The sequence below is a fragment of the Myotis daubentonii genome, chromosome 6, assembly GCF_963259705.1.
Source record: "Myotis daubentonii chromosome 6, mMyoDau2.1, whole genome shotgun sequence".
Classification (NCBI taxonomy): Eukaryota; Metazoa; Chordata; class Mammalia; order Chiroptera; family Vespertilionidae; genus Myotis; species Myotis daubentonii.
In genome coordinates this window covers 62,781,462-62,798,741 of record NC_081845.1, presented here as the reverse complement: position 1 = coordinate 62,798,741, position 17,280 = coordinate 62,781,462, and the positions used below count along the sequence as shown (strand labels likewise).

The 17,280-nt window shown below is 32.2% G+C and overlaps 1 protein-coding gene across 11 annotated transcripts in view; it reads left to right on the top strand.

The window, feature by feature from the left end:
- Positions 1-16,708, top strand: part of SENP6 (SUMO specific peptidase 6) — a 122,313-nt gene extending 105,605 nt beyond the window's left edge. For 10 of the 11 annotated variants that reach the window (XM_059701153.1, XM_059701151.1, XM_059701158.1 and 7 more), the window contains 6 exons: positions 1,036-1,466; positions 5,543-5,646; positions 7,118-7,206; positions 8,701-8,769; positions 8,861-9,011; positions 10,555-16,708. In XM_059701153.1, the coding sequence (XP_059557136.1) occupies positions 1,036-1,466; positions 5,543-5,646; positions 7,118-7,206; positions 8,701-8,769; positions 8,861-9,011; positions 10,555-10,764 (1,054 nt within the window). In that variant the 3' untranslated portion in view covers positions 10,765-16,708. The remainder of the gene's footprint in view (positions 1-1,035; positions 1,467-5,542; positions 5,647-7,117; positions 7,207-8,700; positions 8,770-8,860; positions 9,012-10,554) is intronic. The other variant, XM_059701157.1, reaches the window with a different exon arrangement.
- The last annotated feature ends 572 nt before the right edge of the window (positions 16,709-17,280 follow it).

Here is a 17,280-nt window from a genome sequence, read left to right as displayed (position 1 = left end):
AAGGAGAGAAGCATTCCTCCACTTGTCCTTTATAGTACTGAGGATGAAGCCAACCTCTGATCTTCCTATTTAGGCTGTCCAATGAAGAGACAGTGCTGGTTTGTAGTATTGCCTTGGGGTAATTTAACATTTTGCAGAAATGAGAATGTAGCATAACTTTTATTCTCATCACTAGATTTATTTTTTTCATTCAAAAAATACCTGTTGAACATCCTACTATATTACAAACATTGTGCTCAGGCTAGTAAGTTCTCTAACATCTATGGCCTGTTCCTTTTATTTTAGCATGTAATACTACCTATTAAATAGTAAGCCCTTAATAAAATTCTTCATTAGATTAATCACTAGTAGCCATTGTTAGCTGTGTAGCTTCTTACTTATGGCTTATATCCTGCTGTTGAGAGCTGTGGTACCTGAATTCAGCTATATCACAAGCATCCACTTGATAGCTGGAACTCTACTAATATTTTCAGTTCTTTTATAATCATTACATTGGATATGTTATTTCATTTTAGTGTATTTACATTTCAATATAGCATGAGACAAAGGATTATTTGATACTTTCAATGTTAAGCAATTCCTACCTTATTAATAAGAGACACACAGACATGGTTAAAGTTTTTTAAAAGCTATATATATGTACAATATTTAAAAACTTCAAAATTATACAGTCTGATTAAACTTCTGAAGACATTTTAATTTTAAGACTAGATAGATTTCTGTCCTTTGACATAAATAAAGCAAAAGGAAGGTGAATGGGAATGATGACTTGGCAGTGATATCATTTATATTTTGTTAAATTACCTGAAAAAAATAATAAATTTTTCATTCCACAAGCAAGAAAAAGTTTAAAGGATTGTTTGCAAAAGTGAATACAGGCTAGAAAATTCTAACAAAACTTAGGTTGAAAAAATTGGGCATTCTTAATAAATTCCTTCAGAAAAGCTTTAGAAAAGCATTTCAATTGATATTTATTGCCAAATATAATAAACTTTTCTAATAATATATTCAGTAGTTTCATTTGTTTTTTTACAGTGCACACTGGTTTTTGGCTGTTGTTTGTTTCCCTGGTTTGGAAAAACCGAAGTATGAACCTAATCCTCATTACCATGAAAATACAACCATGCAAAAATGTTCAACTGTAGAGGACAGTTGTATTTCTTCTCCTTCAGCCAGTGAAATGGACAGTTGTTCACAAAACTCTTCTGCCAAGCCTATAATTAAGAAGATGCTAAACAAAAAGCATTGCATGGCTGTAATTGATTCAAGTGCTGAACAGGAAGAAAGTGACTCTCGTTATCGGAGAAACATATGCAGTGCGAAATGTAGTCTGAAAAAAATCAATCATACTGCAAGTGAAAATGAAGAATCAAATCAAGGAGAATCTGCATGCCAGAAAAGTGTTGATAGGACTACAAGTGAGAATGGCCTACAGAATGAATATTTAAATTCTATGCACCATACAGGTATGTTTCTAAATGTTTTGAAAGAATCAAGGAATTCAGAGTAAATTGGATTTTTTATAATCAGGATTAAGATTTCAGGGTACACTTTTTATTAAAAGTCAGATTTATTGAAGTATAATTTACCTAAATGGAACAATTCGTCATTTTATTAGTATAGTTCAGTGAGCTTTGATAAATGTTTATAGTCACGTAATCACTACAACAGTCGAGATTTAGAACCTTTCCATCACTCCAAAAAAAATTGCCTTGTACAGTCTATTCCCCTCACCTCTACAAAGAGTGCAGTTTTAAAATTGTAGTACAAGGTCTACATTTTCCATTCATAAGATCTTGGATTTATTTTCATTTTAAAGGAAATTTATTGTATTCAGGATAAACAGTAGTTATACAGTCTTACACCTGTAAGGTGAATTAGTTCAGTCTTCTCACTTTACAGATGGGAAATTGAAAATCAACTGGACAGAGGCAGAAATTAAAGGTTTTCCTCCAAAATAGTTGTTGACATTGAAATTAAAGGTTATTTCCGTATTCTTCACTCTCCTTCATTTTTCCAGTGTGAAGAAGGGCACTGGTGCAGCCTGTCTTTATTTCCCTTCAGTTTTTATAAATTGTGGTTTGGTTTTTATTCTTGAATCAGTTCCATATTTCTAGCACTTGTTATGGAAATCTGAGGTTTCTGTTCAAATACTTAAATTTCATGTGAAGTTGATTGTATAATTTTCTCTCCATCCCCAAGGTAAAAAATTCTACTCCATTAAATCGATACGGTGCTATAGTGTATACCTTGTAAACTTACTAAACTGTGAATAGATCCTAATATATTTTTTTGGAGGATAAAGGTCAGTCAGTATAAAGCATAGAAAAATGTATGTAAATTCAGAAAGAACCTATCAAAAATTGTGAATACTGAGTATACTCTTGGTACTTTTACCAGTTTATTTTAGTAAATCAGAAGAAAGCTACTGCTGAGGTCTTATAAATATATTTTTACTTTTTATTTAGTTTGACATACTAAACTGCATAAAGCTAATAATAGCACTAGAGTATTTATATATGTGCCCTTTTGGAGATAAGAGGCAGAAAAGGGGAGTGGTATGTGAATATCTTCATTGAACTATTTTTTTAAATTCCCCCTTTGATCAGTAATTTCATCCATTTTAATGTGAATTCAAATGAAAAATAAATTAAAGTGCATGATTTAAAAACCAAGCAATGGGACAAAAACCTAGGGCTTCATATACACAAACTCCAGAAATTCCTAGTGGCCTTCTACTACAAATTAATGTTCCAGTCTTTAAAGTTGTAGTAGCAGTTAGAGTTGAGTAAATATTCTCACAAATGCTAGTGGAGATCGCAGTAGGAATAATCTGTTTTACATAATTTGCCTTTCAATATTTGTTTATTCTATTATAGTTTGTGCATTTGGTATTTGTTTTGGCTTTTTTTTTTTTTTTAGTATGTGTGTAATATCTTTCTTAAAGGAAATTAATTTACCTTTATTGTGTGTGATACACTGATATTTTCTATTCCCTTGAATTAATCTAATAGTGGTAGTGCCCCACAGTTTGGAAAAAAAATGGTGCTCTACAGTAGGTGTGTGCATTTTTCAAGAATGAGGTCCCGCCGAAACCGGTTTGGCTCAGTGGATAGAGCGTCGGCCTGCGGACTGAAAGGTCCCAGGTTCGATTCCGGTCAAGGGCATGTACCTGGGTTGCGGGCACATCCCCACTGGGGGATGTGCAGGAGGCAGCTGATCGATGTATCTCTCTCATCGATGTTTCTGACTCTCTATCCCTCTCCCTTCCTCTCTGTAAAAAATCAATAAAATATATTTAAAAAAAAAAAAAAAAAGAATGAGGTCCCATAGCTTTCATCAGATACTTCAAAGGGATCATTCACCAAGAAGCACATTAAAGAAGAGTTTCTCTAGAGGTAACCTTATTACCTCAGAGAGGATGGTTAGGCAGTCTATCCTATATAAAATGAAAACTTCACTAAAAATTAGGATACAGAAAGCTTATAAAAATTTTTGTGACATGATTAAGATCTCAGTAATTGATTTCTGTTTGGACTGGCAGTATAGTTGGCAGGACTTAATGAAGCATTTTAGACAGTTTTAATATAATATTAAGCATCAAATATATACAGTTAGAAGTGTTGTCTATTGATGTCAGATAATATGCTATAGTAAATAAGTGGAATTATATCTTCTCACAGGAATTAGGTTCTTTTAAGGTCAACTGTAGGAAAATAATATGTGGTATCACTACTTTCATTTGCTGTTTTTTCCGTTGGGCACCACATGAAATAGTTGTCTTGTATGGAACATGAAAAATGTGTGTGTTTAATCTCTAGACTCAAACTCAGACATCTTCAAATGATCTCACTATGAAGCTCTCAGGAACTGGGACTGATTGAGAGAACAGCTGATGGAGTTGCCACCTCTCACTTTATATCAGAGCATTTGTTTACTGAATGAAATGGTTGAAGGAATTGATTACACTAGTTAAATTATTGTTCCATTTGAAATGTGTATACAGTTTAATTTGTTTATATGACAGTTTTGTAGATATAAATAATTTACCTCTAGAATAACTTGATTGTAATTAACTAATTCTAAATTGCTTGAGGATTTGAATAAATTTTATTCAAATATAGTTGTTTTGGCTTCAAACATAAAATACAGGTGTATAAAAAAGATAAATTTTAAAAAGTTATTCTTGCCCTGGCCGGTTTGGCTCACTGGATAGAGCATCGGCCTGGGGACTGAAGAGTCCCAGGTTTGATTCCTGTCAAGGGCATGTACCTTGGTTGCAGGCACATCCCCAGTAGGGGGTGTGCAGGAGGCACTGATCGATTGCTTCTATCTCATTGATGTTTCTAACTCTCTATCCCTCTCCCTTCCTCTCTGTAAAAAATCAATAAAATATATTTTAAAAAATAAAATAAAAAGTTATTCTTTGCATAGCTAAAGGATTTACTCTAGTGCTTTATTAGTTATTTTAAGTAGTGTTTTTGATTACAACATTCAGATTTTTATACATGTCTTTTTAGGAGCACATTTTATTTCTCTGTTTTCTCGTCCCATCATTCTTAGATTACTATTCTTAATTCCATTCTAAAATCGTATGCCAAAATAAATTTTTCCCTATCTTAAAATTACATTTTTTAAAACTTGGAAATAGTATGCTCTACAATAAACAATATTGGTATAGTTGGTATTAAAGTGCCTGACTCAGTTTTCATGTAAATCATATTCCTTTGAAACATTTTATGTGATTAGCTTCTTTAAGCAAAATTATAGATTTTTAAGATGATTCTTGAAATAGACCTTTAAAAGTATTCATTTCAAATTTTTTATGAGTCAGTTATTTATGTACTACCAGCATCTACATTAGGCTTGTGTTGTTTTATTTTATTGAAAATTGAATATAACCAGACATGAAGGAAACATATACCGAGTTGGGGGACTCATCCGTAACTATTCTAACATGAAGATTATTTTCATTTTTGTCTTTTCCTTTTTATGTGTCCAAAAGCAAGCCTATTTTAATCATGTTTATTTTTTTATCCTGTATTGTACAGTTTTTCATATTTTCACAGTTTTAGTTTAAAATGTACAGTTTTTCATTTTATGTTCTACCATTGTAATAACTGTCTTATTAGAATAATATCTGTCATTTAGGTTATTTTCTGACTATTGTCGCTTTTGTTATTAGTTAAAGATATCTGACATACCTAGCACAAAAATATTTATTTATATACATCCGTAGGTATGATATATTTATACTTGTATTTAAATATACATTTATATTTAATCATATAATTGATGCCTAGTTTTTAAGTTTTAATGAATTTTAATGTCTGAATAGTAGAAACAATTCTGTAATTGACATGCCAATCCAGGGTTTAATTAAAAGTAATTTATTTTTATTTGGATACTACATGCTAAGGCAGATGTTGTATCCTTAATTACTATATCCTTTATTGATTACCTGCCTAACATCTTATAGCCTATATACTATAAGTTATATGCATGGACTTTTTAAATTATATAATGTTTCTTATTAATACAGATGGTTTAAGCAAAATCAGACTAAACTATAGTGATGAATCAGCTGAAGCTAGTAGATTGCTTGAAGATGAACTCATTGACTTTTCAGAAGATCAGGATAACCAGGTGAAACTTACTTGACAAAAAGTTCTGATGTTTTATCTAATTGTTTTTCTTTGGAGTCTTACAGGTAGTTTCTTCAACCAGTAACTCATGCATCTGGACTTGGTTTTTATTTTAAAACACAAATTAAGTTTTCAGTTCAGAGGTTGCTAGGATAAATGTGCTAGTGCTGTTTTCTTTTAGTTTTGAGCCACCCTCAATTGTGGCTGAAACTAAAAATACCCACCATTTTAATAGAAAATAAATTTTTTCAAATCAACACAGCCACCACCCCCACCACCCTTTTTCTTCCTCTTTTAAATTGTTTATGGGCTATATCTAACCTTTGGTCTAACTTGACATTCAGAAGACAAATGTTTAACATTTTGATTATATTAAACTAAAACTGTATTCTTCTACATTTTCAGTGATTTTTTGGAGGGTCTAATTTAATATATATGGCAGGAGCAAATAATACTTAGTTAAAACTAACATAGGTCTACTCTAATATTTATTTAATGTCTCACTTGCTCCAATAAACTTTACTAACACCAAGAATAAAATATATTATTTAAAATATTTTATAATTTCAGTTAAAAATGGCGTTATATCTAGAGAAAAGTTTATAAAAATCCTATAGCATACTATTTCTTTAATTCTTTAACTTTTTTTAGTTAGGACAAACTGAATTTATTTAGTAGTGAAGATAGCTTTATACTGCACAAATTTTCTTTCTTGCTTCTCTTGTGAACAAAGCCATTTTTTGTGATGTTTAAATGGTCCATATGGCTATAAAACATAATTTTTTCTCTCAAACGTATAGAGACATATATATGGGTTATATATAAGGCTTATAATGAGCACTCATGCTTCTTTGGTCATAGCACTTATTTCATTTGTAAGGTTGCCAAAAGTTTTTCTCAGAGAACAAAATAAGCTTTGTTTGTTTTACATGCAAGATAATTTATAGAATAAGACACTGTCATTAAGCTGTCTTCTCTCAAATGAAGTGGATATATGGTTTTGTTAAGAAGAACAGTGTTTCCAAAAACCCTTGAAATATTTCTGATTTTTAAAAAATTTATGTAAAAGACTAATAAATAAAAGTTACTCGTGTCCTATTATGAAACAGTTATCTTAATAACCAGCTAACTTAATTTTTATAGAAACACCTAAAATCAGAGCAATGGTATTTGACCAGAGAAGAATCAGTCGTAATATATTGTCTTTAAAAATGTATTCTAGATTGAGCATATGATGTAATAATTTTTCAGATTCCTTTGATTTGTAGTTTCTTTTCATTAAAACGTCAGTGTTGTGATATTAGATAATTGGAATCAAGTGACATCCCAATTTTTGTGTTTGATCACCTGACTAGAAATGTTTTTGACATATTTGTTATAAAAGATTTCTATCCTCAATAGTTCTACTTTGGTAGGTTATTAGTTATTTGGATTGTATATTTTCAATACTAACAGCAGGCTCTCTCTTATAGGATGACAGTAGTGACGATGGATTCCTTACCGATGACAATTGCAATTCAGAAATAGGACAGTGGCATTTAAAGCCTACTATCTGTAAACAGTAAGCATTGACTACATGAAAATCTTTATTTATGTACCTTCATAAAATAACATGACTAAACAGTTTTTTGTTTTGTTTTTTAAGTATTTTATTGAATACAGAAAGGATGGGGGTGGAGAGAGAGATAGAAACATCAATAATGAGAGTGACTCATTGACCGGCTGCCTCCCACCCACAATGGGGATCAAGCCTGCAATCCAGGCATGTGCCCTGACCCAGAATCAAACCGTGACCTGGTTCATAGGTCGATGCTCAACCAATGAACTACACCAGCCGGGCTAGACAGTTTTATTTAAACAAGTACTAAGCAAAAGTCACCATGGCTGTCAGTTTCATTGAGGAAAACTGGATCATGCCCAATGTCCAAGGATCAAATGGAGAGAAAGAATAATTATTTTAGTCCTCTATTTTTTATGTGTGCATGCATGCACACACAGACATTTCCACCCCAAATGAGAGTGAGTTCATTTTGGTTTTCGGAAGTAATACTATATTCTGAGGTCTCTCTAGGGGCTCCAAGCTTCTTAGGTGATGACGTATTGCCTATTTGTAGACCTCATCTTTTTTGGCTTCTTTTTCTTACCTTTTTTTTTTTTCTTTGTAGAAAATGTTGGTTAAAACTCCATTAACAGCTTTTGAAAAGCAAACCTCATTTATAAAGAAAAATATAGAGACCTTGAACAGTTAAGAGATCTCCAAATCCCACAAAATTTGAGCCAGGAAAAACCTAGACCTGTGTCTGCAAACTGCGGCTCTCTGAGCCACATGCGGCTCTTTGACCCCTTGAGTGTGGCTCTTCCTAAGCCTTAGGAGTACCCTAATTAAGTTAATAACAATGTACCTACTTATATAGTTTAAGTTTAAAAAGTTTGGCTCTCAAAAGAAATTTCAATCGTTGTACTGTTGATATTTGGCTCTGTTGAATAATGAGTTTGCCGACCACTGACCTAGACCTTTAAACATTCCAGGTCACTTTGCACTACATTAGACTTCCTTACCTTTACTTGGGTTTATAACAAAATTTTGAAGGTTGAGTCTTATAGTGAGTGTTCAAAGTGGAATCACTGGATTCTTAATTAATTCTTGTATGTGACGATTACCTGTTTTGTTACCTGTAATAGGTTTTAGTTACAAGTGTGATTATTTTCTTCTGCTTTTGGTGGAATATAGGTATTCAAATTTTCAGAATGGTTTTGACTTCCTATTAAATTTTGAAGTATTTTTAGAAACCTACTATGGAACTTTATTGAAATATATTGACAACTAAAATATGGTTAAATTACTACTTTATTATTTGGTATTTAACATAGCCATGGCTATTTAAGTATTATTATGGTATGTATGTCTATAAGGTTTATTCCCACCACCCTCCTTAACTTTTACTTAGGCATGCAAAGGGAATATTGAAGGTTTTAAATTGTATTGCTAATGCACATCTCTTTATGCTCTTTTAACATTATAAGGTGTTAACATTTGGTCCTTTCTACCATGCAGACCTTGTATCCTACTAATGGACTCACTCAGAGGCCCTTCTCGATCAAATGTTGTAAAAATTCTGAGAGAGTAAGTTCAGAACTGCACCTCGTACTTCGTATTCTGTTAGAAATAAAGAACTATATATATGCATATTCTTACTACATATTTATTGTTGCAGGTATTTAGAGGTGGAATGGGAAGTTAAAAAAGGAAGCAAAAGAAGTTTTTCCAAAGATGTTATGAAAGGCTCTAATCCAAAAGTACCCCAACAAAATAACTTCAGTGATTGTGGTGTATACGTATTGCAGTATGTAGAGAGCTTTTTTGAGGTGGGTTTCAAATTGTTGGATATGAGATAATAAATAGTAAAATACTATTTGGGGTCTTATGTTATTATAAAATAATAGTAAGTAAATATTTTGAAGAGTTTGAAAAACTATCATTTCAAAAATTATTCCAAGGAGCAAAAACTTCCAAATTGGAGAATTTTTAAGACATAAAAAGGTTATATATTTCATCACATCTAAGCCTTGTGACCTCATTCCACATCACTAATCAACTCCCCTTCCCCCTGGCTCTTTCTACCTTAAGAAATCTCTCCCATGATGTGGATTGCCCCTTTCACTCTCTTTTTTCCTCTTCACAGATATATTTCTGGATATGTATTTATATTCACTATCTTCATTTCCACAAATTCTGCTTCTCAAATCTCTGTAATCTGGCTTCATCCTCATTCTTATATTGAAATTGTTCATGACCTCTAAGCACCATTTGACATTGACCATTCCCTTCCTCATAACACTTTCTTCCTTTATCTTAAGAGATGCAATAACACTCATGCATATTTCTCTTGGATATTCTTTCCAGTTATATTGACTCCTTTTTCTTAATTCACTATTCAGTGTACCATAAATGTTATCACTTCATGTTAAATATGTTCAATTCTTTATTTCTGATGCCACTTTTGAAGTTCAGTATACTAGCATCACTATTCTAAACTACTGCCTCCTACCTTCTGTTTTTCACAGTTGTTTTCCAGAAACCCAAATCTAGTCATGTTACATTAAATCTTATAATGGCTTCCTGTTGCTCTTGGATTAAAAAAATTCATGTGGCCTGCATGATCCAACTCCTGTCCAAGCTCCTAACCTCATTTCCTACCATTCTCACTCTAGCATTCTGTATACCAGCCACCTGAGTGTCATTCAGTTTCTCATATTGTGTCGTGTTCTTTCTCATCTCTAGACCTTGATACATAGTTCTTTACCTGAAATATTCTTTCCTATTGCTTCTATCATTTCTTATTTGACTAACTCCATTTAACTTCGGGTCTTAGCTTAAATATTACTTCTTTTTGGAATTGTTTTTAGCCCCCACATATGTATAGGACTCTCTGATTCTACTGTCACAATATTTGTCATATTCATTATTTTAATTGTTATCTGTCTGTCTAGACTAGAGTCAACAAGCCTTTTTATAAAGCGCCAGATATTAAGTAATATTTTAGGCTTTGCAGCTATACAGTGTCTGTTCCTATTCAGTTCTGTTGTGGCAAGAAAGCATATACAGACAACATGTAAATGAGTTAGTGTAACTGTGTTCCAACAAGGCTTTATTTACAAAACAGGCAGTAAGCAGAATTTGGCCCACTAGCTGCCATCTGCTGACCCCTGATCTAGACGACCGTCTGTTGGCAGAAGCTATCTATCTCCTGTGCTGAGCAGAATGCCTGGCATGTTGATAGATAATGACTGAATACATAATAACTGAGTTGTTTATTTTTAATTTTTAATGTTGGAATGCTTTTGTGTTTTAACTTAAACTGTTATTCCTTATAATTTTCTAATATGCATCTAACATCTTTATTTTCAGAATCCAATTATCAATTTTGAACTACCTATGAATTTGGCAAACTGGTTCTCTCCCCCAAGAATGAGAACAAAAAGAGAAGAAATTCGAAACATAATTCTAAAGCTACAGGAAGATCAGAGTAAAGAGAAAAAGAAGTATAAGGACACGTACTCAACAGACACATCTTTGGATGAAGGAACAGAACAAAGTATCGACAGTATCTCAGATTGACCATTTCTGATTCTTGTCAGTGTTGTCCTGAGAAACAGGTGACTTTCATCTTTGGGTACAGACAGTAAAGAACTGAAGTGCTCACTACTCAGAGTGATTTGAAAATGTTAATGCTTGTATAAATGTCATATAATTAATTTCCAATGGAGTATGTATTAAGTTAGTCTGTAAATATGTTAATGAGGCCAATTTTTTCAGCATTTATAATTATTTTTTTTCACTTGTTAGGAAGCTTTTGTTATGTATTTTCTGTTAATAGTATTGAAAACTGCAACTTCTAAACACTAAATAAATAAATATTTATAGGAGGACATGATTAATTTGATATTCTTTAGTGAATTTGTATTAAATTCCTCGGTGTGTGTGATATATTTCATGGGAATTATTCAAGTATCTATGATAATTTTTTGACCTTTTGCATTTCTAAAGTAACTTGAAATATGAAAATAAGATGAACTCTAAGGCATTTTGAACAAGAAAGACATCTTTATGTGCTTGTAAAGCAGGGGGGAATACAACAGCTTTTTAAATTCGTATATTCCCTTGTGTCCAAAAAACTCCAAAATGGAATAAATATAATTTTACATAAATATTTAAGAAGTAATTCAAAGAATAACCTTGAATTAAACTGAATAACTGTGCTTTATCATATATTATTGCCAACTACATTTCTGAAGACGTCTGAGGCTCAGGTTAAAACTATTTTGATAAGTGCAGCTCGAATTTCAAATATCCCATGTTATCTTTCTATATTATAGCTTAAAATATTCTACAATATGTGTGATATAGTTAATTGGTAAACATTTTTAATCTGTGAACACAGCAATTTAAATAGGAATTAAATATTTTTTGTAATGGCTTTTGCTATTTTTTCATTGCTCATTTTGTTCTTGTTATTTTGATAAAGTATCAGACTTTGCACATGAGTTTTTTAGTGTAAATTATTTTTACATGTGGAAGTAATATCTTTTGTTCAATTGCTTAATGCAGGAAAAAAAATCCCCTACCTTGAATTCCCCTTTTAAATTCTTAAAATGTGATGGTTTTGATGACAGATTTACAACTCATACAGGAATCTTGCATATATCTGCTGAAACTATTATTTTCAAATGAAACATCATACATTTCTTTTGAATTAACTTTGAGACTCAAAGTATATATTTTAAAAGTCATTTTTTGTTAAAAATGAATTTCAAAATGCACATATGTATAACAAAAATAGTTGAGACTATAAGGAAGGCCATTTTTATCAGCATTTATTTTATTTTTAGTCTGGTCATTTCTGGTATTGTGACCAACATTTTAGGATATTTTCTTGAATTTAATAAAGTCTGTGGGTGTGTTTGGGGTAGATGGAGGTGTTAACAACTAAAAAAAATTTATTGAGACACACTCATTAAGGGAAACCTTAAAATGTAGGTTTAGGGAAGATCATCATTAGTGCTTTCAATTATAGTTTTGTTACTTTGAACTATGAGAACATTTTTAAATTTCTGATTACATTATTTTTTTTTTTTAGAAATGCCCTAGAGCTATTAGCCAAATATGAAAAAATGAGTTTAATCTTATTACCTACTGAATATGGACAAAAAGAAATGGAAATTGTTTTTTTTTAATTCCTGATAGCAGTATACAAAATTCATATATTTAATTTTTTAAATATACTGTATTTTATCAGAATTTGAAGTTACTGCAAAAACTATTCTAAAATGCTCATTTGTTTTTGTTTTAATTTCTGATGATTTCATTTTGCATTCTTAATCTTGTTAAGAGAAAAATATAACTTTGTCCTTTATGCCATCTCAAGTCAATCACATTTTGACATGAAACATATAGATTGATGCCTGTCAGCTTTCTCTAGAGGTAGAGTATTCAGATATTTGATATTTCTCCCAATCCATGTAAAATTCTATTTTTAAAAATTATGCTAATAACTTTGTTTTACATATACTAGTATATACTGAAATCTTTGGAGACTTCGAGGGTGAGCTCCAAAACTAGACTTGAGAATCTTTGGTGTATATGCACATTTACTTGATGATTATGTACTGTGGTACTGCTATATGTAGTTTAAAGTGGCTACCAGTCTTTTAAAATGTGTCATTAGTATTTGGAAGTTGTGAAACAGAATTTTAAAGTTTAGAGGTTTGTTACTAGACACTGAAACTGCATGACAAGTATCTGGTGTCTTAACTAATTAGATCTGTTGTATTTGTTTTCTTGTTGGATAGAATAACAGTTAATCATTTTTAGAAGAGTTTTAGATTACTTGCCATAAAATTTGTATGTGTCTCAGCTTGTGGTAGTTTAGGAGCAAAGTCGGCATTTAACTAGTTCGTTCCCTTTGGTGATGTTGTTAAGACAGGTGAAACTTAGTGGTATTGTTTCAAGTTCACATAAATCTAAATCAGTTAAGCAGAGTAACCTGTGCTTACACTACTAGTCAATTATATGTAGGCGGTTTTATTTGAAAAGGTAAAATAATTATCTAAATTATATCTTATTTTAAAGTCACCAGAATGAATTCAGTATTCTTTTCTTTAAAAAACTAAGATCTATGAAGATATTAGGATATAACATAAAACAAACAGCTTTAATTTCCCAGCCATCACAGATTGTACTTAAAAGTCACAGACAGTTCACTGAACAGGAGCATTAATGAATATATATATATATATACATACATACATACACACACACACACACACACATACACACACTTTTTTTTTTTTTTTAAATCCCCATTTGAGGGCATGCTTAAGAGAGAGAAATAACAATGTGAGAGAGTAACATCGATCAGTTTGCCTCACCTTTCGTATGCTCCCCAACTGGGGATCAAACTCGAAACCCAGGTATGTGCCCTGACCAGGAATTGAACTGGTAACCTTTCAGTGCATGGATGACACTCAACCGAGCCACTCCAGCCAGGCAAGGATATATTTCAATATATACATATATATATGATCAAGAGTTGGTGGAGTAAAGCTACTGGAATATGATAGAATAACTTAGAAGAAACAGAACCCTTAAAAGATAAGGTAATGTAGTGCTATATATTTAGAAGAGGTGTCAATAACAAGGTTGCTCTAGAGATTACTTTGAGGACAAAAGGAGAGATTATTGTGGAGGCATACTACAGACTGTGTAGCCAAGTGAATGTAAATGTATAGTTTACCAGTAAGAACATAACAGGTAACACTGGACTGTATTGGGAAGTGTAATCTAAATGCACTGAAATACTACAGTAGGACTTTGGGGTTTTTCCTAATCATAGGAAGGAAAAAAGGGGTTATGAAAATGCTTTAAAACTAACCACAGAGAAAGAATTGGTTGATCAGGTCAAAGAAATGTGTACCTTGGGGGAAAGTAGTTCTACCATTTTAATTCTAACAGGCCAGATCAAGGAATAATGATAGGGTACCCTAAACTGCTATTAAAGAAATCAGAGTGCACTGTACTCAGGAAACTACCATAGACCCATGGCCTGAAACAGACCAAAAAATTGAAAGCTTACAGGTCTTCACTATATTGCAAATAACATTTAAATTGTCCTTATTGCAAATGATTACAGTGAAGAGCATATTATCCAAATCAATTATTTTTGCCTAGTTTTTAAGCTGCTAGTCCCAGAGGTAATAAAGTTTGTATTTTACTCTTTTAAATGCTTTAGATACCACTTTGCTCCCACCCCCCTACTCCCAAATTTTCATTAAGAACTTGAAGAAGTTACTAAGTTGCTGTTACTAAGTCTTGAAAAATTACAAAGAAAATCATTAAGGTACTCAAAGGTTAGATACTGACAGATAAATCATGTTGTTCTAAAGATTCTGGCCCTATTTGGTTTGGCTCTTCATAGAGTGTCAGCCTGCAGACTGAGGGTCCCAGGTTCGATTCTAGTCAAGAGCACATGCCCAGGTTGCAGGCTCAATCCCCAGTGGGGGGCATGCAGGAAGGAGCCAATCAATGATTCTAATCATTGATGTTTCGGTCTGGAGCCCTCTCCCTTCCTCTCTGAAATCAATAAAAATATATTAAAACATTTTTTTAAAGATTCTGAAAGTTATAAAACAGCAACTCTTGAGAAGATGTGGAAGTCAATTATTAAATGGTGGTGTGTGAACTCTTAATAGTCACTAGAAGTTAGGGAACCACTACAATAAAGGTTGTTTTACATTTTTATTAGAAATCTGGACTAATAAATCTAGAATGCAGCCGGACTAGCAATTCTCAAAATGTGTTTGATAACTCTGGTTCTGTGGTTAAATAAGTGTAAAATATTTAAACCAAGTTAAGCCAGTTTCTTGGAACTTTTAATATGCTAATATAGAGCAATTTAATGAGTGGAAAATATAGAACAGCATGATAGATACAGAATTTGGCTATATCTTCCTTTTTCTCTTCTGGTCTGGTTCTCTAAACTGCCTTATAAATGCTCCACAGAATTAACTATTGGGGTATTTGTGAACTGAACTTTAAGAAGGGGTACTTTTGAAACCTCTCTGAGGTTGGTTACTTATTTACATTTTATTTCACTAATAGTTGGGTATATGATTTGGAGACTTGAAAATAAGTGACTAGTGTCCTGGGAAAATGAAGTCAGATTTGATGATACTCATCTTTTGTCACTAAGTCATCTAAACTCATCACATGTAGAAATTGTGCAAAAATATGAATGTGAATTGAAGGATTATCTGTCAGCTTTTTCCTCTGTTTATATCTTAACTGATAGCTTATACCTCTGTCAACTTCCACGCCATCACCCTTTACTTTAGAATTAAACTGCAGCAAACTTTATATCCTTCTGAAGAAATTTGTGCAAAACAGCACTTTTAACTTAATACACACACACATATATATATTTCTCACTGGAGGATATATTTATAAATGTTTATTGATTTTTAGAGAGGAAGGGAGAGAGGGAAAAATAAAAACAACATTGATTGGTTATCTCCTGTACACACCTGGATCGAACCCGAAACCTAGGTATGTGCCCTTACGGGATCAAACTCAACCTTTTGGAAGGCCCTCCAACCGAGCCACCTGGCCAGAGCGACTTTCAATATTTTTAATCCCCCAAATAACTGAAAACAAGTTGTTTAATCCTGTTATGAGACATTAAATTTATCATAATTAGCTACATACATGTTGATAGGAGAGAACTTGATCCAAAACAAATTAGATGAACTTTGTACTAAGTGTTGGAAATTTAAAGCAGCCAAAACTATAGAATGTTACTAACTAATGTCACCTTAATAAATTTAATACAAATAAAATGGCCAAACAGCTCTCATCTCCCCTCATGGTGCTTCCTTGTGTATAATGGGTATGACATCTGTTAATCAGCCTCAAAAGTTAATTTCAAATAACTGCCTTGCAGGAAAAGTACATGTATTTTAAGAAATATAGCCTCATCTGGAATACTGGAGAAGTCTTCCCTGAAAATGTGACATTTAAACTATTGGGAGACATAAACTGAACAGTCTGAGAGGGCATGAGAAGAATTGTGTTTATAGTTTGTGCAAGGGCTCTGAGGCAGGGAGGTGTGTGGCTTTTCCTAAATGATAATGGCTTCACTTATTAAGTATGTATTTATGCCAAACACTGTTGTAAGCTTTTTAAATGTATGAATTCATGTGTTCACCATGACAATAATATGAGGTATGTATTGTTGTTATACCCAATTTACAGAAAGACAAACAGGCCCAAAGAAATAGTTTCTCCAACAAGACTGGGCATTGAACACACCTTCTTACCCTAGAAACTATGTTAACCTGGCTAGATAAAAGAAGATGGAAATAAGTAAGATGTACATATTTTTTTAGAGATGCAGTGTGAGAGAATATTGTTTACTTTGGAAAAATGGTTATATGGATTCTTTGTTATCTTTCAGTATGTTTAAACATTTTCATAATTTTAAAAATAAAATTAAAGAAGGCCTGTGTAACTGGATCTCAGAATAGGGTGAATGGGTAAGCTGGGACCTGATCACGCAGGGCATTGAAGCCATGCTCAAGATTTTGGTGATTATCCTAAAAAAATCACTGATGCCTTTCAAGCAGAGGAATGACATGATTGACTGTGAATGCTATAAAAATCCTAATGACAGTAATGAAAGAACTACAGGGGGCAAGAATTAGTGCAAACCTCTATAGTAATTAAATTAGTCATGAATAGTTACTATAGGATAAAAGGTCAATTATGCCTATGATTATAGGATGCTAAAAGACATCATTTGGATATTTCATTTGAGATGTTCCTTTTAAAAACATGCAACAATTGGAAAGTTCCTTTGCCTCAGAACTTTCTTGTTTTATGAATAAATTATTGTCAAAGATACTTAAATGTAAATGAAATATATAGTTGAAAATTGGACAGAAAATTATTAACTGAAGCTATTGATAGATAATTGATATTAGAAACAAAATTATAAAGCATGTGAAACTACCAAAGGAGAAGCATTACATTTTTTAAAAAAACTCAAAAAGTGTTATATTTTTAAAACACATAATAAAAAAG